Consider the following 25,765-nt stretch of genomic DNA (forward strand, 5'->3'; position numbering starts at 1 on the left):
GTATATTGTCTTTATTTAACCAGCTTGTCCCATTATTCGTCCTCGTCAGGCTTCCAAACTGATTCAACTGTGAAAAAGTAGTGGACCTCTGTTTACATGGGAGACCTTGCCATAGACACTGTTTATGTGGCTGTGGTAGAGAATATGCTGTAGATATGATGGTCAATAGGTCTGGTTGGTATTCCCAGCTCATCCTATGGACACAAACCGGATGACCCCACGGGGACAGGAAGTAGCTCCTCTGTTGGACTCAGTCGACTCAACATCCTGGTGGCCCAGAGGTGGGTGTGTCTGATAATGGCACGGTCCTTAATTCCTTTTAGAGCAAACGACACAGCAGCCCTGCCACTTGGTTTGCTCTAAAGCTTAGGTGTGGGGCTGGAGAAATGTAACCACTCTCAAAGTCATAGTTATGGATGCAAGGACTAAATATGTATTCCTCTCTATCTACCCTCTCTCTCTCTCTCACTCTCTCCTCTACCCTCTCTCTCCTCTCTACTCTCTCTCTCTCCTCTACCCTCTCTCTCTCTCCTCTCTACCCTCGCTCTCTCTCACCTCTACTCCTGTCTGTCTCCTCTCTACCCTCTCTACCCTCTACTCCTGTCTGTCTCCTCTCTACCCTCTCTACCCTTTCTCTCTCCACCCTTTCTCTCTCCTCTCTACCCTCGCTCTCTCCTCTCTACCCTCGCTCTCTCGCTCCTCTCTACCCTGTCTCTCTCCCCTCAATCTCTCTCTCTCTTCTCTACCATCTCTCTCCTCTCTACCCCCTGTCTGTCTCCTCTGCCCTCTCTGTCTCCTCTCTACCCCCTGTCTGTCTCCTCTGCCCTCTCTGTCTCCTCTCTACCCCCTGTCTGTCTCCTCTGCCCTCTGTCTCCTCTCAACCCCCTGTCTGTCTCCTCTGCCCTCTCTCTCTCCTCTCCCTGTCTGTCTCCTCTGCCCTCTCTCTCCTCTCTACCCTCTCTCTCTCCTCTCTCTCCCCCCTCTTATCTCTCTCTCCCCTCTCTCTCCCCCTCTATTTCAGACTGGCTCAGGAGCAGGCAGAGAAGAAGGAGAAGGAGCAGGGTTCTGTCACCACCACGACCGGCGGGGGCAGCGATCTGGAGACCAAGCAGAGGCGCAAGTGAGTCTTTCTCACCATGACGGCAACGATGTTTCAGCGATGTTCCAGAGTTTACAGAGCCTATTTGTTTTCTAGATGTTTGAACTTTCACCTTTAAACACAGTGGTGTGCCGAGGGTGTGAGGCTGCAGTTGTAGTTGAGTGTTGTTGAATGTGATTAAATGTAGTTGAAGGTTATGTGCCAGAGTGGTGTAGTGGTCTACTAAGCGGGCTCTGGATCATGCACAGCCTCCTGGGACAATAATCTGTGACCTTTCAATTCTGTCAATTCCCCTCTTACCTTTCTCCCCCCTCTTACCTTTCTCCCCTCTCACCTTTCTCCCCCCTCTTACCTTTCTCCCCTCTCACCTTTCTCCCCCCTCTTGCCTTTCTCCCCTCTCACCTTTCTCCCCCCTCTTACCTTTCTCCCCTCTTACCTTTCTCCCCTCTTACCTTTCTCCCCTCTTACCTTTCTCCCTCTTACCTTTCTCCCTCTTACCTTTCCCCCCTCTCACCTTTCTCCCCTCTCACCTTTCTCCCCTCTTACCTATCTCCTTATCTTTGTCCTTCTTTTCGTTCCTACTGTCTATGTTATCTATGTAGCTAAATATTAGTTAAATGTAGGCAACTGTTGTTAAATATAGTTCCATGTAGTTATATCATTTGTGTTCCCTGGTCCAAGTTCTACCTTACCCCAGTGCCTGATGTCTAAATGGTGCCTGATGTCTAAATCATTTTATGATAATGTTATGGGTAATAAATAATGTTTTGTGTTTCCCTGATCCAGGTCCTACTTGACCCCGGTACGTGATGAGGAGGCTGAGGCTCAGAGGAAGGCTCGCTCCAGACACGCCAGACAGTCACGGCGATCCACTCAGGTCAGATATATCCAGACAGGAGATGCACAGCATTCCCCCCCCTCTTCACCTTCTCTCCTTCATCTGATCTGAGGAACCAATGAGCTTCCTTTCACCATATTGTTTTCACCTGATAAGTCTTCTCCAATCATTGAAGGAGAGAAGAGATTTCAAACGCAAATGAGATGGGAACGATCCAGTAGATTGGCAGGCATTGTGATTTGTCTGTCTGACAAGGACATGACTAAAACCTCGGGTCTGTTGTCCAATCAGGGGGTGACGCTCACAGACCTGAAGGAGGCTGAGAAGACAATGAAGACCGCACAGACGGACGAAGGGAGAGACAAGACAATGAAGACCGCACAGACGGACAAAGAGAGAGACAAGACAAGGAAAGAGGAGGAGGAGAAGGAAGAGGCCAATAAGAAGAAAGCAGAAGAGGGGGTGAGAGCAGTATTTAACCCCTACACCCTACACCCTACACCCTGCACCCTAGAGCAGCTGTATTTAACCCCTACACCCTAGAGCAGCTGTATTTAACCCCTACACCCTACACACTACACCCTGCACCCTGCACCCTAGAGCAGCTGTATTTAACCCCTACATACTACACCCTAGAGCAGCTGTATTTAACCCCTACACCCTACACCCTAGAGCAGATGTATTTAACCCCTACACACTACACCCTAGAGCAGTTGTATTTAACCCCTACACCCTAGAGCAGATGTATTTAACCCCTACACACTACACCCTACACCCTAGAGCAGCTGTATTTAACCCCTACACACTACACCCTAGAGCAGCTGTATTTAACCCCTACACACTACACCCTACACCCTGGAGCAGATGTATTTAACCCCTACACACTACACCAGCTGTATTTAACCCCTACAGTCTACACACTACACCCTACACCAGCTGTATTTAACCCCTACACCCTACACCCTACACCAGCTGTATTTAACCCCTACACACTACACCCTACACACTACACCAGCTGTATTTAACCCCTACACCCTACACCCTACACCAGCTGTATTTAACCCCTACACTCTACACCCTACACCAGCTGTATTTAACCCCTACACACTACACCCTACACCAGCTGTATTTAACCCCTACACACTACACCCTACACCAGCTGTATTTAACCCCTACACCCTACACACTACACCCTAGAGCAGCTGTATTAAACCCCTACACCCTACACCAGCTGTATTTAACCCCTACACCCTACACACTACACCAGCTGTATTTAACCCCTACACCCTACACACTACACCCTACACCAGCTGTATTTAACCCCTACACTCTACACCCTACACCAGCTGTATTTAACCCCTACACCCTACACCAGCTGTATTTAACCCCTACACACTACACCCTACACCAGCTGTATTTAACCCCTACACACTACACCCTACACTAGCTGTATTTAACCCCTACACCCTACACCAGCTGTATTTAACCCCTACACACTACACCAGCTGTATTTAACCCCTACACCCTACACACTACACCAGCTGTATTTAACCCCTACACCCTACACACTACACCCTACACCAGCTGTATTTAACCCCTACACCCTACACACTACACCAGCTGTATTTAACCCCTACACCCTACACACTACACCCTAGAGCAGCTGTATTAAATCCCTACACCCTACACCCTACACCAGCTGTATTTAACCCCTACACCCTACACCAGCTGTATTTAACCCCTACACCCTACACCAGCTGTATTTAACCCCTACACCCTACACACTACACCCTACACCAGCTGTATTTAACCCCTACACACTACACCAGCTGTATTTAACCCTTACACCCTACACCAGCTGTATTTAACCCCTACACACTACACCCTACACCAGCTGTATTTAACCCCTACACCCTACACCCTACACCAGCTGTATTTAACCCCTACACCCTACACACTACACCAGCTGTATTTAACCCCTACACACTACACCCTACACCCTACACCAGCTGTATTTAACCCCTACACCCTACACACTACACCAGCTGTATTTAACCCCTACACCCTACACACTACACCAGCTGTATTTAACCCCTACACCCTACACACTACACCCTAGAGCAGCTGCATTAAACCCCTATACTCTACACCCTACACCCTACACCAGCTGTATTTAAACCCTACACCCTACACACTACACCCTACACCAGCTGTATTTAACCCCTACACACTACACCCTACACCAGCTGTATTTAACCCCTACACACTACACCCTACACCAGCTGTATTTAACCCCTACACCCTACACCAGCTGTATTTAACCCCTACACCCTGCACCAGCTGTATTTAACCCCTACACACTACACCCTACACCAGCTGTATTTAACCCCTACACCCTACACCAGCTGTATTTAACCCCTACACCCTACACCAGCTGTATTTAACCCCTACACACTACACCCTACACCCTACACCAGCTGTATTTAACCCCTACACCCTACACCAGCTGTATTTAACCCCTACACCCTACACCAGCTGTATTTAACCCCTACACACTACACCCTACACCAGCTGTATTTAACCCCTACACCCTACACCAGCTGTATTTAACCCCTACACCCTACACCAGCTGTGTTTAAACCCTACACCCTACACACTACACCCTACACCAGCTGTATTTAACCCCTACACACTACACCCTACACCAGCTGTATTTAACCCCTACACACTACACCCTACACCCTACACCAGCTGTATTTAACCCCTACACCCTACACCAGCTGTATTTACACCCTACACCCTACACCAGCTGTATTTAACCCCTACACCCTACACCAGCTGTATTTAACCCCTACACCCTACACCAGCTGTATTTACACCCTACACCCTACACCAGCTGTATTTAACCCCTACACCCTACACCAGCTGTATTTAACCCCTACACACTACACCAGCTGTATTTAACCCCTGCACCCTACACCAGCTGTATTTAACCCCTACATCCTACACCAGCTGTATTTAACCCCTACACCCTAGATCAACGGTATTACATCAGAGGATTGGTATAAGCAATATAGCTACACTTCTTATAAGGGGGCGTACAACATCCAGGGACATCAGTATGATGTATGTATGCTGGATAACGTATTTTCTAAAGATGATAACTGTCTTCAGGAAGTAAGCTGGAGGTCCCGTATCGCCAGCCTGCAGAAGTCTGACCTGTTGGGGCTGACTCAACCGGCCGGTACCCTTCGTCCCCAGACGTCCGGCCAGGAGAGGAGTGCAGAAGGGGAGAGTGAGAGTGACCGTATCGCCAGGGAGAGACGGAGAGCCCGAGCCAGGAGGAGAGCTCAGAGGGCTGGAGATGTGAGTGCATTTGTAACCTGTCGTAGTCATGCTTCTAACCCTATCAAACCCTTGCTCATAAATGCATTATACCCTGTCGTAGTCATGCTTATAACCCTATCAAACCCTTGTTCATAAATGCATTATAGCCTGTCAGTCATGCATTATAACCTGTCAAAAGCACTGCTAAGAAGGATGACATTGACATCACATAATGAGGGCTGTAGATGTGAGTGCATGAGCTAGTCCTGGTTATAACCTTTCATAAGGACGGCGTAGACATTATAACATGTACTGTTTGTAACCTGTCACAAGGATGACATTGACATCCATAATGAGTGCACGGTGGGCTAGTCCTGGTTATACGGTTACCAGGTTTTATCCTGGTAATAACCTGCCGTAATGAGGACATTGCCATCCATAATGTATTGACCTAGTGATCTCTGTGGTCCTGTAGAGTGATGACAACGAGCCCAGTGGAGAGGAGGGGTTGGGAGGCAGTGGGCAGGATCCACAGACAGACAGACACTCCAGCACCAGGTATGGATCTGACCTTTAGCCTTTGACGTGTTTAGTCTGGCTCCTGATTATCTCATAGTAGTGAGTATTATCTCTGACCCCTGTGGAGTCATTATAATATCTCTGACCTCTGAGGAGTCATTATAGTATCTCTGACCTCTGAGGAGTCATTATAATATCTCTGACCTCTGAGGAGTCATTGTAATATCTCCAACCTCTGAGGAGTCATTATAATATCTCTGACCTCTGAGGAGTCATTATAATATCTCTGACCTCTGAGGAGTCATTATAATATCTCTGACCTCTGAGGAGTCATTATAATATCTCTGACCTCTGAGGAGTCATTATAGTATCTCTGACCTCTGAGGAGTCATTATAGTATCTCTGACCTCTGAGGAGTCATTATTGTATCTCTGACCTCTGAGGAGTCATTATAATATCTCTGACCTCTGAGGAGTCATTATAATATCTCTGAACTCTGAGGAGTCATTATAATATCTCTGACCTCTGAGGAGTCATTATAATATCTCTGACCTCTGAGGAGTCATTATAATATCTCTGACCTCTGAGGAGTCATTATAATATCTCTGACCTCTGAGGAGTCATTATTGTATCTCTGACCTCTGAGGAGTCATTATTGTATCTCTGACCTCTGAGGAGTCATTATAATATCTCTGACCTCTGAGGAGTCATTACAGTATCTCTGACCTCTGAGGAGTCATTATTGTATCTCTGACCTCTGAGGAGTCATTATAATATCTCTGACCTCTGAGGAGTCATTATAATATCTCTGACCTCTGAGGAGTCATTATAATATCTCTGACCTCTGAGGAGTCATTATAATATCTCTGACCTCTGAGGAGTCATTATAATATCTCTGACCTCTGAGGAGTCATTATAATATCTCCGACCTCTGAGGAGTCATTATTGTATCTCTGACCTCTGAGGAGTCATTATAATATCTCTGACCTCTGAGGAGTCATTATAATATCTCTGACCTCTGAGGAGTCATTATAATATCTCTGACCTCTGAGGAGTCATTATAATATCTCCGACCTCTGAGGAGTCATTATTGTATCTCTGACCTCTGAGGAGTCATTATAATATCTCTGACCCCTGTGGAGTCATTATAATATCTCTGACCTCTGAGGAGTCATTATAATATCTCTAACCTCTGAGGAGTCATTATAATATCTCTGACCTCTGAGGAGTCATTATAATATCTCTGACCTCTGAGGAGTCATTATAATATCTCTGACCTCTGAGGAGTCATTATAATATCTCTGACCTCTGAGGAGTCATTATAATATCTCTGACCTCTGAGGAGTCATTATAATATCTCTGACCTCTGAGGAGTCATTATTGTATCTCTGACCTCTGAGGAGTCATGATATCTCTGCTCCCTGCTCTCTTCAGGCCCGATGTGTCCTGTAACGACTGTATCGACAGAGGAGGCGGCTCTGAAACTAAGGATTACAAGAAGGTAAAGATAGTTTGAATGATTTGAAAAAGAGGCTAGTCAATATTAGAGGGTCTAGAAGAGTTTCAGCACTCTCTTACAGGCGATCATTCGCTTAACTAACCCTCCCTCTCTCTATGCAATTCAATAAATGCTTTCTCTCATCTGGTGTAAAAAAATGTATGCATGCACGACTAACCAGGACTACGTGTCTTTGGATAAAAGCATCTGCTAAATGGTATACAGTTGAAGTCGGAAGTTTATATACCCTTAGGTTGGAGTCATTAAAACTTGTTTTTCAACCACTCCACAAATTTCTTGTTAACAAACTATAGTTTTGGTAAGTCGGTTAGGACATCTACTTTGTGCATGACACAAGTCATTTTTCCAACTATTGTTTACAGACAGATTATTTCACTTATAATTCACTGTATCACAATTCCAGTGGGTCAGAAGTTTACATACACTAAGTTGACAGTGCCTTTAAACAGCTTGGAAAATTCCAGAAAATGTTGTTATGGCTTTAGAAGCTTCTGATAGGCTAATTGACATCATTTGAGTCAATTGGAGGTGTACCTGTGGATGTATTTCAAGGTCTACCTTCAAACTCAGTGCCTCTTTGCTTGACTTCATAGGAAAATATAAAGAAATCAGCCAAGACCTCAGAACAAAAAAAATTGGAGATCTCCACAAGTTTGGTTCATCCTTGGGAGCAATTTCTAAACGCCTGAAGTTACCATGATCATCTGTACAAACAATACTACGCAAGTATAAACACAATGGGACCACGCAGCCGTCATACCACTCAGGAAGGAGATGCGTTCTGTCTCCTAGAGATGAACGTACTTTGGTGCAAAAAGTGCAAATCAATCCCAGAACAACAGCAAAGGACTTTGTGAAGATGCTGGAGAAAACAGGTACAAAAGTATCTATATCCACAGTAAAACGAGTCCTATATCATCATAACCTGAAAAGCCGCTCAGCAAGGAAGAAGCCACTGCTCCAAAACCACCATTAAAAAGCCAGACTACGGTTTGCAACTGCACATGCGGACAAAGATCGTACTTTTTGGAGAAATGTCCTCTGGTCTGATGAAACAAAAATAGAACTGTTTGGCCATAATGACCATCGTTATTTTTGGAAGAAAAAGGGGGAGGCTTTCAAACCGAAGAACACCATCCCAACCGTGAAGCACGGGGGTGGCAGCATCATGTTGTGGGGGTGCTTTGCTGCAGGAGGGACTGGTGCACTTCACAAAATAGATGGCATCATGAGAAATGAAAGTTATGTGGATATAACGAAACCACATCTCAAGACATCAGTCAGGAAGTTAAAGCTTGATCACAAATGGGTCTTCCAAATGAACAATGACCCCAAGCATACTTCCAAAGTTGTGGCAAAATGGCTTAAGGACAACAAAGTCAAGGTATTGGAGTCACAAAGCCCTGACCTCAATCCTATAGAAAATTTGTTGGCAGAACTGAAAAGGTGTGTGCGAGCAAGGAGACCTACAAACCTGACTCAGTTATACCAGCTCTGTCAGGAGGAATGGGCCAAAATTCACCTAACTTATTGTGGGAAGCTTGTGGAAGGCTACCCGAAACGTTTGACCCAAGTTAAACAATTTAAAAGCAATGCTACCAAATACTAATTGAGTGTATGTAAACGTCTGACCCACTGAGAATGTGATGAAAGAAATAAAAACTGAAATAAATCATTATCTCTTCTATTATTCTGACATTTCACATTCTTAAAATAAAGTGGTGATCCTAACTGACCTACGACAGGGAATTTGTACTAGGATTAAATGTCAGGAATTGTGAAAAATGTTAAATGTATTTGGCGAAAGTGATGTAAACTTGCGACTTCAACTGTATACAGTGAAAATAATAAAACGCAACAATGTTAACGGTTTTACTGAGATACAGTTCATATAAGGAAAATCAGTCAATTGAAATAAATTTATTAGGCCTTAATCTATGAATTTACATGACCGGGCAGAGGTGTAACCAGGGGAGGGCCTGGGAGAGCATCGGCCCATCCTCTTGGGTGCCAGGCCCACCCACTGGGGAGACAGGCCAATCAGAATGAGTTTTTCCCCACAAAAGGGCTTAATCACAGACAGAAATACACCTCAGTTTCATCAGCTGTCCGGGTGGCCGGTCTCAGACGATTCCTCAGGTAAAGGAGATGGATATCGAGGTCCTGGGTTGACGTGGTTACACGTGATCTGCGGTTGTGAGGCCGGTTGATGTACTGCCAAATTCTCTAAAAGGACGTTGGAGTTGGTTTATGGTAGAGAAATGAAAATTCCATTCTCTGGCAACAGCTCTGGTGGACATTCCTGCAGTCTAGATGCCAATTACACGCTCCCTCAACTTGAGACATCTGTGGCATTGTGTTGTGTGACAAAACTGTACATGTTAAGAGTGGCCTTTTATTGTCCCCAGCACAAGGTGCACCTGTGTAATGATCATGCTGTTTAATCAGCTTCTTGTTATACCACACCTGTCAGGTGGATGGATTATCTTGGGAAAGGAGAAACGTTCACTAACAGGGATGTAAACAAATTTTGTGTACAACATTGGAGAGAAATAAGATTTTTATTTGTCTGGAAAATTTCTGGGATCTTTTATTTCAGCTCATGAAACATGGGACCAACACTTTACATGTTGAGTCTATTTTTGTTAAGTTTATATATGTGTGTATGTAATATATATATTTTTATATGTGTGTATATATATATATATATATAAATATATATATATATATATATATATATATATATATATATATATATATATATATTTATATATTTGTGTATGTTATATATATGTATGTGTGTGTGTGTGTGTGTATATATATATATATTTATTTATATATGTGTGTATGTAATATATATATTTGTGTATTTATGTTTTTGTTAAGTTTATATATTTATGTATGTAATATATATATATATATATATATATATATATATATATATATATATATTTATGTATGTAATATATATATATATTTATATATGTATGTATATATATATATATTTATATATTTGTGTATGTAATATATATATATATATATATATATATATATAAATATATATATATATATTTATATATTTGTGTATGTAATATATATATATATATATATATATATATATATATATATATATATATATATATATATATAGTGAAATTGTTCCAATTAAGTTCAATAATAATGTCTTTCTGTCCCAGCTGTTTGAGGTGGTGTCCAGGGAGAATGGTCAGCTCCAGTCTCAGCTGCAGGACACCCAGAGGACCATCTCTCAGACGAGACTGGACCTGGACAAGGTTACCCAGGTCACACACACTAATTTCTCATGGACAGACTAGTAAACAGAAACGGTACAGTTTGTCTCCCTCCTCCTGCTGTCACGGTACAGCAGGAGGAGGGAGATAAACGGTACCTTAGTTCTGTCACGGTACAGCAGGAGGAGGGAGATAAACGGTACCTTAGTTCTGTCACGGTACAGCAGGAGGAGGAGGGAGATAAACGGTACCGTAGTTCTGTCACGGTACAGCAGGAGGAGGAGGGAGATAAACGGTACCGTAGTTCTGTCACGGTACAGCAGGAGGAGGAGGGAGATAAACGGTACCGTAGTACTGTCACGGTACAGCAGGAGGAGGAGGGAGATAAACGGTACCGTAGTTCTGTCACGGTACAGCAGGAGGAGGAGGGAGATAAACGGTTCCGTAGTTCTGTCACGGTACAGCAGGAGGAGGAGGGAGATAAACGGTACCGTAGTTCTGTCACGGTACAGCAGGAGGAGGAGGGAGATAAACGGTTCCGTAGTTCTGTCACGGTACAGCAGGAGGAGGAGGGAGATAAACGGTACCGTAGTTCTGTCACGGTACATCAGGAGGAGGAGGGAGATAAACGGTACCGTAGTTCTGTCACGGTACAGCAGGAGGAGGAGGGAGATAAACGGTACCGTAGTTCTGTCACGGTACAGCAGGAGGAGGAGGGAGATAAACGGTACCGTAGTTCTGTCACGGTACAGCAGGAGGAGGGAGATAAACGGTACCGTAGTTCTGTCACGGTGCAGGAGGAGGAGGGAGATAAACGGTACCGTAGTTCTGTCACGGTACAGCAGGAGGAGGAGGGAGATAAATGGTTCCGTAGTTCTGTCACGGTACAGCAGGAGGAGGAGGGAGATAAACGGTACCGTAGTTCTGTCACGGTACATCAGGAGGAGGAGGGAGATAAACGGTACCGTAGTTCTGTCAGCTAAAATGTCATATTTTCTGATGGCTTAGTATTTGACCATCTGTTCTACAATACATCTGATGGCTTAGTCACCAAAATTATACATTTCATAATGGCCATGATAAGCAGACTTCTGCAGCCTCTCAATTTCTATTTAACTGCTTACTGTTGACATTTAAATGACTTTGTGTGTGTGTGTGTGTGTGATCCTACAGAGACAAGAGCGGTTCAGTGATTGTTCAGCCATGCTCGAGCTAGAGAAGAAGGTAAGTCTCTCCTCTTCCTCTCTTCTGTGTGTGACTTGGCTTGTGTTGTGTTATATATACAGAAACTAGTACACTATCTAGTGTCAAACACCTGATGCTGTGCCTGGCCTCACGACTGACTGCCTCTACTGCTGCCTGACCCTCCTCTCGCTCTCTCTCTGTCTCTCTCTTTCTCTCTGTCTCTCTGTTTCTCTCGCTCTCTCTCTCTCTGTCTCTCTGTTTCTCTCGCTCTGTCTCTGGCTCTCTCTCTCTCTCTGTCTTTTTCTCTCTCTCCTCTCTCGCATCAGGAGCGACGGATGTTGGAGCGGCGTGTGGCTGAGCTGGAGGAGGAGTTGAAGGTGAAAAGAGAGAACATGATCACACCTGGGTTCAAATAGTATACGAAATCTTTCAAATACGTTAGCTGGGCCCAAACCCCGGTCACCTGGCACTCCAGGCAGGCTAAAGCAAATGCTGAAAGTCATTACTCCACACAGACTCTCTGGTTGAACCCAGGTTATACTCCACACAGACTCTCTGGTTGAACCCAGGTTATACTCCACACAGACTCTCTGGTTGAACCCAGGTTATACTCCACACAGACTCTCTGGTTGAACCCAGGTTATACTCCACACAGACTCTCTGGTTGAACCCAGGTTATACTCCACACAGACTCTCTGGTTGAACCCAGGTTATACTCCACACAGACTCTCTGGTTGAACCCAGGTTATACTCCACACAGACTCTCTGGTTGAACCCAGGTTATACTCCACACAGACTCTCTGCCTCATCACAGCTTGCTGCTTCTTTCACGGCTTGTGCTGCACATCACCAGTGTTGTGGCAGTAAGTGGTACACTGACTCTGCCATCCAAATGGCACCCTATCCCCCTATATAGGGCACTACTTTAGACCAGAGCTCTATGGGCCATGGTCAAAAGTAGGGCACTACATAGGGAATATGGTGCCGTTTTGGGATGCATGCACCCTAAGGCATTAGACTGGTTCAGGGAGGGGAGGCTTGCTGCTCTGTACAGCTCTGTTCCAGAGGAGACCAGTCTTGTATATATATAGTCACCACTTTATCATCCTCTGACTTTGCACCAAGACATGTTCTCAGGACAGGGTACTTATTTATCAGGGCTCATATTCACAATATTGTGCATCCCAAATGGCACCATGTTCCCTGTTTAGTGCACACATTTTTATCAGGGCCCTCTGGGTCTCCCTATGGGCTTTATGGGTCTCTCCCTCTGGGTCTCCCTCTGGGCCTTATGGGTCTCTCTATGGGCCTCCATATGTGCCTTATGGGTCTCTCTATGGGTCTCTCTATGGGTCTCCCTCTGGGTCTCTCTATGGGCCTCCCTATGGGCCTCCCTATGGGCCTTATGGGTCTCTCTATGTGTCTCTTTCTGGGTCTCTCTATGGGCCTCCCTATGGGCCTTATGGGTCTCCCTATGGACCTTATGGGTCTCTCTATGGGTCTCCCTATGGGCCCTATGGGTCTCTCCCTATGGGTCTCCCTCTGGGTTACCCTCTGGGCCTCCCTCTGGGTCACACTCTGGGTCTACCTATGGGCCCTATGGGTAACCCTTTGGGCCTCCCTATAGGTCTCCCTATGGGCCCTATGGGTCTCCCTCCGGGTCTACCTATGGGCCCTATGGGCCTCCCTCTGGGTCTACCTATGGGCCCTCTGGATCTCCCTCTGGGTCCCCCTCTGGGTCTACCTATGGGTCCTCTGGATCTCCCTCTGGATCTCCCTCTGGGTCTACCTATGGGCCCTATGGGTCTACCTATGGGCCCTGATCAACGGTAGTGCACTAAATAGGGAACAGTGTGCATTTGGGGAACAGGCAAAGTTTTTCTTAGACAAGAGTGCTGATCTAGGATCAGGCCCTCCCTCCTATTCATTCGTTAAATCAAATTTAAACAATAAATGTAATGATAATTTGATCAGCACTACTACTACTGAGACACTTTGTGAATACAGGCCCAGGGTGTAGAGATCACTGGTACAGCTGTCCAATGGGTGTAGAGATCACTGGTACTGCTATCCAATGGGTGTAGAGATCACTGGTACTGGTATCCAATGGGTGTGGAGATCACTGGTACTGGTATCCAATGGGTGTAGAGATCACTGGTACTGCTATCCAATGGGTGTGGAGATCACTGGTACTGCTATCCAATGGGTGTGGAGATCACTGGTACTGCTATCCAATGGGTGTGGAGATCACTGGTACTCTTATCCAATGGGTGTGGAGATCACTGGTACTGCTATCCAATGGGTGTGGAGATCACTGGTACTCCTATCCAATGGGTGTGGAGTTCACTGGTACTCCTATCCAATGGGTGTGGAGATCACTGGTACTGCTATCCAATGGGTGTGGAGATCACTGGTACTCCTATCCAATGGGTGTGGAGATCACTGGTACTCCTATCCAATGGGTGTTCACCTCTCTTCCTTCCCCGACACTCTAATACGTCCTGCCACCTTTTGTCGCGTTTGCGTAAGTCTCCGTTTCTGTTGCAGACCTGAGCTGAAGTAGGTGGCAACCAAACTAAGCCTCATGAAAATGAAACCAGGATCCATCTGATTATAGTATTATTGGATTGTCTTTCTTCACACAATAATTGTATCAATGTCAATTCTCGTCTATCCAAACAGTACAATATACAGTCGTGGGCTATAAGTTTTGAGAATGACACAAATATACATTTTCACAAAGTCTGCTGCCTCAGTTTGTATGATGGCAATTTGTATATACTGTTATGAAGAGTGATCAGATGAATTGCAGTTAATTGCAAGTCCCTCTTTGCCATGTAAACTAACTGATTCCCCCAAAAAAACATTTCCACTGCATTTCAGCCCTGCCACAAAAGGACCAGCTGACATCATCTCAGTGATTCTCTTGTTAACACAGGTGTGAGTGTTGACGAGGACAAGGCTGGAGATCACTCTGTCATGCTGATTGAGTTTGAATAACAGACTGGAAGCTTCAAAAGGAGGGGTGGTGCTTGGAATCATTGTTCTTCCTCTGTCAACCATGGTTACCTGCAAGGAAACACGTGCCGTCATCATTACTTTTCACAAAAAGGGCTTCACAGGCAAGGATATTGCTGCCAGTAAGATTGCACCTAAATCAACCATTTATCGGATCATCAAGAACTTCAAGGAGAGCGGTTCAATTGTAGTGAAGAATGCTTCAGGGCGCCCAAGAAAGTCCAGCAAGCGCCAGGACCGTCTCCTAGAGTTGATTCAGCTGCGGGATCGGGGCACCACCAGTACAGAGCTTGCTCAGGAATGGCAGCAGGCAGGTGTGAGTGCATCTGCACGCACAGTGAGGCAAAGACTTTTGGAGGATGGCCTGGTGTCAAGAAGGGCAGCAAAGAAGCCACTTCTCTCCAGGAAAAACATCAGTGACAGACTAATATTCTGCAAAAGGTACAGGGATTGGACTGCTGAGGACTGGGGTAAAGTCATTTTCTCTAATGAATCCCCTTTCTGATTGTTTGGGGCATCTGGAAAGAAGCTTGTCCGGAGAAGACAAGGTGAGCGCTACCGTCAGTCCTGTGTCATGCCAACAGTAAAGCATCCTGAGACCATTCATGTGTGGAGTTGCTTCTCAGCTAAGGGAGTGGACTCCCTCACAATTTTGCCTAAGAACACAGCCATGAATAAAGAATGGTACCAACACATCCTCCAAGAGCAACTTCTCCCAACCATCCAGGAACAGTTTGGTGACTAACAATGCCTTTTCCAGCATGATGGAGCACCTTTCCATAAGGCAAAAGTGATAACTAAGTGGCTCTGGGAGCAAAACATCGATATTGTGGGTCCATGGCCAGGAAACTCTCCAGACCTTAATCCCATTGAGAACTTGTGGTCAATCCTCAAGAGGCGGGTGGACAAACAAAAACCCACAAATTCTGACAAACTCCAAGCATTGATTATGCAAGAATGGGCTGCCATCAGTCAGGATGTGGCCCAGAAGTTAATTGACAGCATGCCAGGGCGGATTGCAGAGGTCTTGAAAAAGAATGGTCAACACTGCAAATATTGACTCTTTGCATCAACTTCATGTAATTGTAAATAAAAGCCTTTGACACTTATGAAATGCTTGTAATTATACTTCAGTATTTCATAGTAACATCTGACAAAAATATCTAAAGACACTGAAGCAACAAACTTTGTGGAAATTAATGTTTGTGTCATTTTCAAAACTTTTGGCCACGACTGTAGTGCGCTACTTTTGGACCCTGGTTAATAGTAGTGCACTATATAGGGAACAGGGTGCCATTGGGCTCTGGTCTAAAGTAGTGCACTATATAGGGAGCAGGGTGCCATTTGGGATATATTCCATGTTAGTTTTCAACCCAATAACCAATGTTGTTCCTCTAGGTGCTCGGTGACCTGAGAGCTGACAACCAGAGGCTGAAAGACGAGAACGGAGCGCTCATCAGGGTCATCAGTAAACTCTCCAAATAGACGGAGAGAACGAGAGAGGGGGGACAACAGGGAAGCCCACTCCCTCCCTCCCTCCGTCCATCCACCCCTCCCACCTCACATTCCTACCAGTGCCAAAGAATGAAAGACAGAGAGAGAGAGAGGAGGGGGGGGGGGGGGGGTACAAGAAACAAAAAAAGAGAAGACGTATGGGAATGTGGTACTCTAAACAACACCATATCTTGACTTGATTGTGACGCCTCTTCTTCCTTAGTCCTGACCAATCGCTGTGGCTTGTCGTTGTGTGTGTGTGTGTGTGTCTTATGCCAACTTTGAAGACGGGACCGTGTCCATGGCAGGTAGCCGTGACAACTGTGGTCATGACGACGGCTCGCATAGTAGCAAAGAGGCGTGACAATAGCCAAATGCCCATGGGATTGTGATGTAAAAAAAAAAAAAAAAAACTTTAAAAAAACAGAGAATATAGACAATGTGCACAAGGGGGAAATACTAATATGAGCACACACATTCCTTCTCTGGGTGCCATCCACACACATTCCTTCTCTGGGTGCCATCCACACACATTGCACCAGTCCAAGGCATCTTGGTCCCTTAGCTTTCCCACTCAGTAATTTATTTTATTTTGTGACCCACACATTCACACACCACCTTTTTCCACCAACCCACTCTGCAATTGTACTAACTGCGGATCTCAGTCCCTCCCACTCAAAACTATCCTACCCCACAAATACACTCCTTATAGAGGCTTTCACATCGACTCCTTCCAGACCCTGGATCCATATCTCCCACTCAAATCTGAGTGTGTCATTCCACTCCATGAGTCTCTTAATCTGGTAGTGTCATTCCACTCCATGAGCCTCTTAATCTGGTAGTGTCATTCCACTCCATGAGTCTCTTAATCTGGTAGTGTCATTCCATTCCATGAGTCTCTTAATCTGTTGGTTTTGAACCCACCAGAGATCCACTCTTCCCCTCAAACACTATAGTGTTTTGAACCCACCAGAGATCCACTCTTCCCCTAACACACTATAGTGTTCTGAACCCACCAGAGATCCACTCTTCCCCTAACACACTATAGTGTTCTGAACCCACCAGAGATCCACTCTTCCCCTCAAAACACTATAGTGTTCTGAACCCACCAGAGATCCACTCTTCCCCTCAAAACACTATAGTGTTCTGAACCCACCAGCGATCCACTCTTCCCCTCACTAGTGTTTTTGTTTACTGACCCACAGATATTGCGTCCCAAATAAAACCCTATCATTTAAGTAGTGCACTACATCAGGGCCCTGGTTAAATGTAGTGCTCTAGAAAGGGAATAGGGTGCTATAGGCCCTAGTTAAAAGAAGTGCACTAGATAGGGAATAGGGTGCTATAGGCCCTGGTTAAAAGAAGTGCACTAGATAGGGAATAGGGTGCTATAGACCCTGGTTAAAATTAGTGCACTACATAGGGAATAGGGTGCCATTTGGGCCACACAGACCCACTCCATGCTCATTTAAATGACCACAGACAGAGCAGTCTGTTGACCACAGCACTTTAATCACCGCCAGGCCAAGCTAAGCGATCACAGATCTGCTCCAGGCCAAGCTAAGCGATCACAGATCTGCGCCAGGCCAAGCTAAGCGATCACAGATCTGCGCCAGGCCAAGCTAAGCGATCACAGATCTGCGCCAGGCCAAGCTAAGCGATCACAGATCTGCTCCAGGCCAAGCTAAGCGATCACAGATCTGTGCCAGGCCAAGCTAAGCGATCACAGATCTGCGCCAGGCCAAGCTAAGCGATCACAGATCTGCGCCAGGCCAAGCGATCACAGATCTGCGCCAGGCCAAGCTAAGCGATCACAGATCTGCGTCAGGCCAAGCCAAGCTAAGTCCGTCCTGATTCATACTATACAAAACAGCTCCCCTCATCCACAAATCTGCAATCCCAATAATCTGTCCTTTCTCCTGAAGTGTGCACTTGTGCACTCCTTCACAAATGTAAAAGCATTGGATAGGTGGAGGTATTGACTAGACTAGAGGATAGGTGGAGGCATGGACTAGAGGATAGGTGGAGGTATGGACTAGAGGATAGGTGGAGGCATGGACTAGAGGATAGGTGGAGGTATGGACTAGACTAGAGGATAGGTGGAGGTATGGACTAGACTAGAGGATAGGTGGAGGTATGGACTAGACTAGAGGATAGGTGGAGGTATGGACTGGACTAGAGGATAGGTGGAGGTATGGACTAGAGGATAGGTGGAGGTATGGACTAGAGGATAGGTGGAGGTATGGACTAGACTAGAGGATAGGTGGAGGTATGGACTAGACTAGAGGATAGGTGGAGGTATGGACTAGACTAGAGGATAGGTGGAGGTATGGACTAGACTAGAGGATAGGTGAAGGTATGGACTAGAGGATAGGTGGAGGTATGGAGTAGAGGATAGGTGGAGGTATGGACTAGACTAGGGGATAGGTGGAGGTATGGACTAGACTAGAGGATAGGTGGAGGTATGGACTAGACTAGAAGATAGGTGGAGGTATGGACTAGACTAGAGGATAGGTGGAGGTATGGACTAGACTAGAGGATAGGTGGAGGTATGGACTAGAGAATAGGTGGAGGTATGGACTAGAGAATAGGTGGAGGTATGGACTAGAGAATAGGTGGAGGTATGGACTAGAGGATAGGTGGAGGTATGGACTAGACTAGAGGATAGGTGGAGGTATGGACTAGACTAGAGGATAGGTGGAGGTATGGACTAGACTAGAGGATAGGTGGAGGTATGGACTAGACTAGAGGATAGGTGGAGGTATGGACTAGACTAGGGGATAGGTGGAGGTATGGACTAGACTAGAGGATAGGTGGAGGTATAGACTAGAGGATAGGTGGAGGTATGGACTAGAGGATAGGTGGAGGTATGGACTAGAGGATAGGTGGAGGTATGGACTAGAGGATAGGTGGAGGTATGGACTGGACTAGAGGATAGGTGGAGGTATGGACTGGACTAGAGGATAGGTGGAGGTATGGACTAGAGGATAGGTGGAGGTATGGACTAGAGGATAGGTGGAGGTATGGACTAGACTAGAGGATAGGTGGAGGTATGGACTAGAGGATAGGTGGAGGTATGGACTAGAGGATAGGTGGAGGTATGGACTAGACTAGAGGATAGGTGGAGGTATGGACTGGACTAGAGGATAGGTGGAGGAATGGACTAGAGGATAGGTGGAGGTATGGACTAAAGGATAGGTGGAGGTATGGACTAGACTAGAGGATAGGTGGAGGTATGGACTGGACTAGAGGATAGGTGTAGGTATGGACTAGAGGATAGGTGTAGGTATGGACTAGAGGATAGGTGGAGGTATGGACTAGACTAGAGGATAGGTGGAGGTATGGACTAGACTAGAGGATAGGTGGAGGTATGGACTAGACTAGAGGATAGGTGGAGGTATGGACTGGACTAGAGGATAGGTGGAGGTATGGACTAGAGGATAGGTGGAGGTATGGACTAGACTAGAGGATAGGTGGAGGTATGGACTGGACTAGAGGATAGGTGTAGGTATGGACTAGAGGATAGGTGTAGGTATGGACTAGACTAGAGCGAGTTCCACCATGAATTTGCTTTTATACCCAAGAAAGGAAGTGAACAAGTGCACACTGATAAAAAGGACAGATTTTTGGGCCCCGTGCTGATCTCCCTCCTTAGGTTTCTATTGGGAAGGGAAGGGAAGGGAAGGGATGGGATGGGATAGCGGGAGGAGAGGTGTATCACCGCAGAGTTGGGGGTCAAAGGTCATTGCACAATATTATAGACTTGCTGTTCTGTAAAAGCCTAATATGCAATGCATTGTTTATTATTATTATTATTATTACCATAATAAAATATGATAAATATATTATTTTCGTAATTTTCCATGTGTCTGATGTCAATCTCTCCCGCTTTGCCAGGGAGCCACCATTGTTGGATGATGTATATTATATTATACATGTGTAATAAATAAGTCATATTAATAATCATCGTGTTGAGAAATGAATCCCATGTAGTCTTCTTCATCATGTTGGTCTGATAATATTACATGGATGACGACACCTAATAAAACACGTGTTTGTATTCCTCTGGCCCGCTGTCTGTTGCTGTGTGAACGTATGTCTGTATCTAGAGTTCTGTTTTAAAGGGACAATCTGGGATTGGTAAATCCATTTTTTTTTTTATGATTCTTTAATTATATATAGCCGTCAGTCAATAGGTCTGTCTATGAATTTGAGAGTGGTTTATGTTTCTCCAGTGCCGTTCCTTAGCTGTTAACCTCAAACAAGTTGATCTTTTGTTTTTTTGCTTTTTCTCGAATCCGAGATTGCTCCTTTTAAAACTGCGGTTGGTATCCAGTAGTTGACTGTATATGGCTGTCGATGTAAGTAGGAGAATCCTTTCAACTCTATTTTTAGGTTTACTACATTTCCCCGATGACTGAAGAGAAGTCATGAAAGTCCAACAATACTCTATAACATTAGAATGCGAAGGAGTTTTCTTGTCCAAATGAAGGGTTGGTTTTTAATCTGCTACCACATCATGTCCAAATGAAGGGATGGTTTTTATCTGCTACCACATCATGTCCAAATGAAGGGATAGTTTTTAATCTGCTACCACATCATGTCCAAATGAAGGGATATTTTTAATCTGCTACCAATCATGTCCAAATGAAGGGATGGTTTTTAATCTGCTACCACATTATGTCCAAATGAAGGGATGGTTTTTAATCTGCTACCACATCATGTCCAAATGAAGGGATGGTTTTTAATCTGCTACCACATCATGTCCAAATGAAGGGATAGTTTTTAATCTGCTACCACATCATGTCCAAATGAAGGGAAGGTTTTAATCTGCTACCACATCATGTCCAAATGAAGGGATAGTTTTTAATCTGCTACCACATCATGTCCAAATGAAGGAATGGTTTTTAATCTGCTACCACATCATGTCCAAATGAAGGGATGGTTTTTAATCTGCTACCACATCATGTCCAAATGAAGGGATAGTTTTTAATCTGCTACCACATCATGTCCAAATGAAGGGATGGTTTTTAATCTGCTACCACATCATGTCCAAATGAAGGGATGGTTTTTAATCTGCTACCACATCATGTCCAAATGAAGGGATGGTTTTTAATCTGCTACCACATCATGTCCAAATGAAGGAATGTTTTTTAATCTGCTACCACATCATGTCCAAATTTGCATTTCTTATTTTTATTTCACCTTTATTTAACCAGGTAGACAAGTTGAGAACAAGTTCTCATTTACAACTGCAACCTGGCCAAGATAAAGCAAAGCAGTTCGACACAAACAACAACACAGAGTTACACATGGAGTAAAACAAACATACAGTCAATAATACAGTAGAAACAAGTCTATATACGATGTGAGCAAATGAGGTGAGATAAGGGAGGTAAAGGCAAAAAAAGGCCATGGTGGCAAAGTAAATACAATATAGCAAGTAAAACACTGGAATGGTATATTTGCAATGGGAGAATGTGCAAAGTAGAAATAAAAAATAATGGGGGTGCAAAGGAGCAAATAAATAAATAAATAAATAAAATATAATAAAATAGGGAAAGAGGTAGTTGTTTGGGCTAAATTATAGATGGGCTGTGTACAGGTACAGTAGTGAAGGAATAGAGATGGGCTGTGTACAGGTGCAGTAGTGAAGGAATAGAGATGGGCTGTGTACAGGTACAGTAGTGAAGGAATAGAGATGGGCTGTGTACAGGTACAGTAGTGAAGGAATAGAGATGGGCTGTGTACAGGTACAGTAGTGAAGGAATAGAGATGGGCTGTGTACAGGTACAGTAGTGAAGGAATAGAGATGGGCTGTGTACAGGTGCAGTAGTGAAGGAATAGAGATGGGCTGTGTACAGGTACAGTAGTGAAGGAATAGAGATGGGCTGTGTACAGGTACAGTAGTGAAGGAATAGAGATGGGCTGTGTACAGGTGCAGTAGTGAAGGAATAGAGATGGGCTGTGTACAGGTACAGTAGTGAAGGAATAGAGATGGGCTGTGTACAGGTGCAGTAGTGAAGGAATAGAGATGGGCTGTGTACAGGTACAGTAGTGAAGGAATAGAGATGGGCTGTGTACAGGTACAGTAGTGAAGGAATAGAGATGGGCTGTGTACAGGTGCAGTAGTGAAGGAATAGAGATGGGCTGTGTACAGGTACAGTAGTGAAGGAATAGAGATGGGCTGTGTACAGGTGCAGTAGTGAAGGAATAGAGATGGGCTGTGTACAGGTGCAGTAGTGAAGGAATAGAGATGGGCTGTGTACAGGTGCAGTAGTGAAGGAATAGAGATGGGCTGTGTACAGGTGCAGTAGTGAAGGAATAGAGATGGGCTGTGTACAGGTACAGTAGTGAAGGAATAGATTTAATGTCCAAGTGTATTTAGTGTCTTTATGTCTCACAGTCATAAAGCGTCTGAGACTAGAAGTGCTGAACTAGGATCAGGTCCTCCTCGTCAATTTATTATAATTGTAAAAAAGCCAAACTGATCCTAGATCATTCAACACTCGTCCTCTGACGAGGAACAAGCCCAGCAGTACTACAGATAAAAGTAGGCCATTTTAGCAGAAGCTTTTAGCCAAAGCTGTTTAGTTATGCGTTCATACATTTCACGTATGGGTGGTCGCAGGAATCAAACCCACTACCCTCCGGCGTTACAAATGCCGTCTTCTACCAACTGAGCTACAAAGGGCCATGTGTCACAAATAGTACCATATTCCCTATATAGTGTACAACTTTTCACCAGAGTCCTATGGGCCCTGGTCAAAAGTAGTGCACTATATATGGAATAGGGTAACTGTTGTCCCAAATGGCATTCTATTTCCTATAAGGCTCTTGTCAAAAGTAGTGCACTATATAGGGAATAGGGTAACCGGTGTCCCAACAGGCATTCTATTCCCTATAGGGCCCTAGTCAAAAGTAGTTTATAGAGAATAGGGTGCCATTTGGGAAACAAACACAGTGTACAAGTAGTTGCTGTAAACTTTAAGGTCTGGCTGCCTGTCTGTCTGGCTGCCTGTCTGTCTGGCTGCCTGTCTGGTTGGCTGGTAACATTTCCGTGCATCTGCTGGCAATGGAGCCATCAATCTCTCTGATGTTTGTGAGTGTCTGAACGTTTAGGCTTCCACTCACTCACTCACTCACACACACATACATACATACATACATACATACACATACACACACACACACACTTTCTCTCTCTCTCTCTCTCTCTCTCTCTCCTCTCTCCTCTCTTCTCTCTTCTCTCTTCTCTCTCTCTCTCTCTCAGTCCAAGCCCCCCACCCTGTGTGTCCTGTTGCTTGCTAGCGTGCCTGGTAACCAGATGTCTCACATCATTGGAAGGAGAAAAAAAAATGAAAATGAAGAGAACAGCTGGAACAATGTCCACAACCTTCCCACAGAGGAGGAAAGGAGAGAGAGAGGAGGAAAGGAGAGAGAGAGGAGGAAAGGAGAGAGCGAGAGGAGGAAAGGAGAGAGAGAGGAGGAAAGGAGAGAGAGAGGAGAAAGGAGAGAGAGAGGAGGAAAGGAGTGAGCGAGAGGAGGAAAGGAGAGAGAGAGGAGGAAAGGAGAGAGAGAGAGAGGAGGAAAGGAGAGAGAGAGAGGAGGAAAGGAGAGAGAGAGAGAGGAGGAAAGGAGAGAGAGAGGAGGAAAGGTGAGAGAGAGAGGAGGAAAGGAGAGAGAGAGGAGGAAAGAAGAGAGGAGGAAAGGAGAGAGAGAGGAGGAAAGGTGAGAGAGAGAGGAGGAAAGGAGAGAGAGAGAGGAGGAAAGAAGAAAGGAGGAAAGGAGAGAGAGAGGAGGAAAGGAGAGAGAGAGGAGGAAAGAAGAGAGGAGGAAAGGAGAGAGAGTGGTTAAGAGCGTTGGGCCAGTAACCCAAAGTTTTCTGGTTTGAATCCCCGAGCCGACAAGGTGAACAATCTGTTGATCTGCTCTTGAGCAAGGCCCTTAACCCTAAGTTGCTCTGAATAAGAGCGTCTGCTTAGTGACCAAAATGTAATGTGGTTCCCATCCATACATAGGTATTAGTCCCAGACAGACAGGCCCATCTGCTAGTTCCATCTATGTGCTGTGAACAGCGATAGTAGACAGAGGTAGAGACCAAACACTGTCCTGTAGGAATAAAGCTGCTGACAACAAGCTCAGCTCCTAATAAGGTAGGCCTGGCTGGCCTAGACTCGCGCTCTCTCTCTCTCTCTCTCTCTCTCTCTCTGTCTCTCTCTCTCTGTCTCTCTCTCTCTAACTCTCTCTCTCTCTCTCTCTCTCTCTCTCTCTCTAACTCTCTCTCTCTAACTCTCTCTCTCTAACTCTCTCTCTCTCTAACTCTCTCTCGCTCTCTCTCTCTCTCTCTCTCTAAAATATCCCTCCGGTCTGAGAAAGATAGAGTGAAAGGAAAGGAGGAAGAGAGGGAAGCGGATGGATCGCAACCTTATATGGGGAAAAGCGCTGGTTTTCCCAGGGTTTGAGTCGTGGCAAGAAGCCAGCCAGAGGACAAAACAGCCCCCTAGTGACATCTAGTGGTGGAAGTGCGGAATGTCCGAGAAGATCTCTGATCTCTGTATGAACGCATAACTAAACAGCTCTGGCAGCTGAAAGATTAATTACAGTATACAGGCAAACATAGAAAAGGTGATAAAAGTTATTTAAAGAAGGAAAAAAAACATGGAGGGTGAAGATGGTGCCTGCTCTAGTATAGACAGGTTCAGATGGTGCCTGCTCTAGTATAGACAGGTTCAGATGGTGCCTGCTCTAGTATAGACAGGTTCAGATGGTGCCTGCTCTAGTATAGACAGGTTCAGATGGTGCCTGCTCTAGTATAGACAGGTTCAGATGGTGCCTGCTCTAGTATAGACAGGTTCAGATGGTGCCTGCTCTAGTATAGACAGGTTCAGATGGTGCCTGCTCTAGTATAGACAGGTTCAGATGGTGTCTGCTCTAGTATAGACAGGTTCAGATGGTGCCTGCTCTAGTATAGACAGGTTCAGATGGTGCCTGCTCTAGTATAGACAGGTTCAGATGGTGCCCGCTCTAGTATAGACAGGTTCAGATGGTACCTACTCTAGTATAGACAGGTTCAGATGGTGCCCGCTCTAGTATAGATAGGTTCAGATGGTGCCTGCTCTAGTATAGACAGGTTCAGATGGTGCCTGCTCTAGTATAGACAGGTTCAGATGGTGCCTGCTCTAGTCTAGACAGGTTCAGATGGTGCCTGCTCTAGTATAGACAGGTTCAGATGGTGCCTGCTCTAGTATAGACAGGTTCAGATGGTGCCTGCTCTAGTATAGACAGGTTCAGATGGTGCCTGCTCTAGTATAGACAGGTTCAGATGGTGCCTGCTCTAGTCTAGGCAGGTTCAGATGGTGCCTGATCTAGTCTCTAGTCTAGACAGGTTCAGATGGTGCCTGCTCTAGTCTCTAGTCCTGACAGGTTCAGATGGTGCCTGCTATTGGTGAAGTCTCTAGTCCTGACAGGTTCAGATGGTGCCTGCTCTTGGTGAAGTCTCTAGTATTGACAGG

At 45.2% G+C, this 25,765-nt stretch overlaps 1 protein-coding gene across 1 annotated transcript in view; it reads left to right on the forward strand.

Moving 5' to 3' along the window:
• The window catches only part of LOC139406334 (protein phosphatase 1 regulatory subunit 12A-like), a 55,249-nt gene extending 38,524 nt beyond the window's left edge, over window positions 1-16,725 (forward strand). Inside the window, exons 13-23 of the mRNA XM_071148835.1 lie at window positions 189-281; window positions 1,022-1,120; window positions 1,886-1,976; window positions 2,229-2,399; window positions 5,112-5,303; window positions 5,740-5,822; window positions 7,218-7,284; window positions 10,500-10,604; window positions 11,727-11,777; window positions 12,065-12,115; window positions 16,155-16,725. Of these exons, the coding sequence (XP_071004936.1) occupies window positions 189-281; window positions 1,022-1,120; window positions 1,886-1,976; window positions 2,229-2,399; window positions 5,112-5,303; window positions 5,740-5,822; window positions 7,218-7,284; window positions 10,500-10,604; window positions 11,727-11,777; window positions 12,065-12,115; window positions 16,155-16,241 (1,090 nt within the window). The 3' untranslated portion in view covers window positions 16,242-16,725. The remainder of the gene's footprint in view (window positions 1-188; window positions 282-1,021; window positions 1,121-1,885; window positions 1,977-2,228; window positions 2,400-5,111; window positions 5,304-5,739; window positions 5,823-7,217; window positions 7,285-10,499; window positions 10,605-11,726; window positions 11,778-12,064; window positions 12,116-16,154) is intronic.
• The last annotated feature ends 9,040 nt before the right edge of the window (window positions 16,726-25,765 follow it).

This window comes from Oncorhynchus clarkii, chromosome 4 (assembly GCF_045791955.1).
Source record: "Oncorhynchus clarkii lewisi isolate Uvic-CL-2024 chromosome 4, UVic_Ocla_1.0, whole genome shotgun sequence".
In the NCBI taxonomy this organism is placed as follows: Eukaryota; Metazoa; Chordata; class Actinopteri; order Salmoniformes; family Salmonidae; genus Oncorhynchus; species Oncorhynchus clarkii.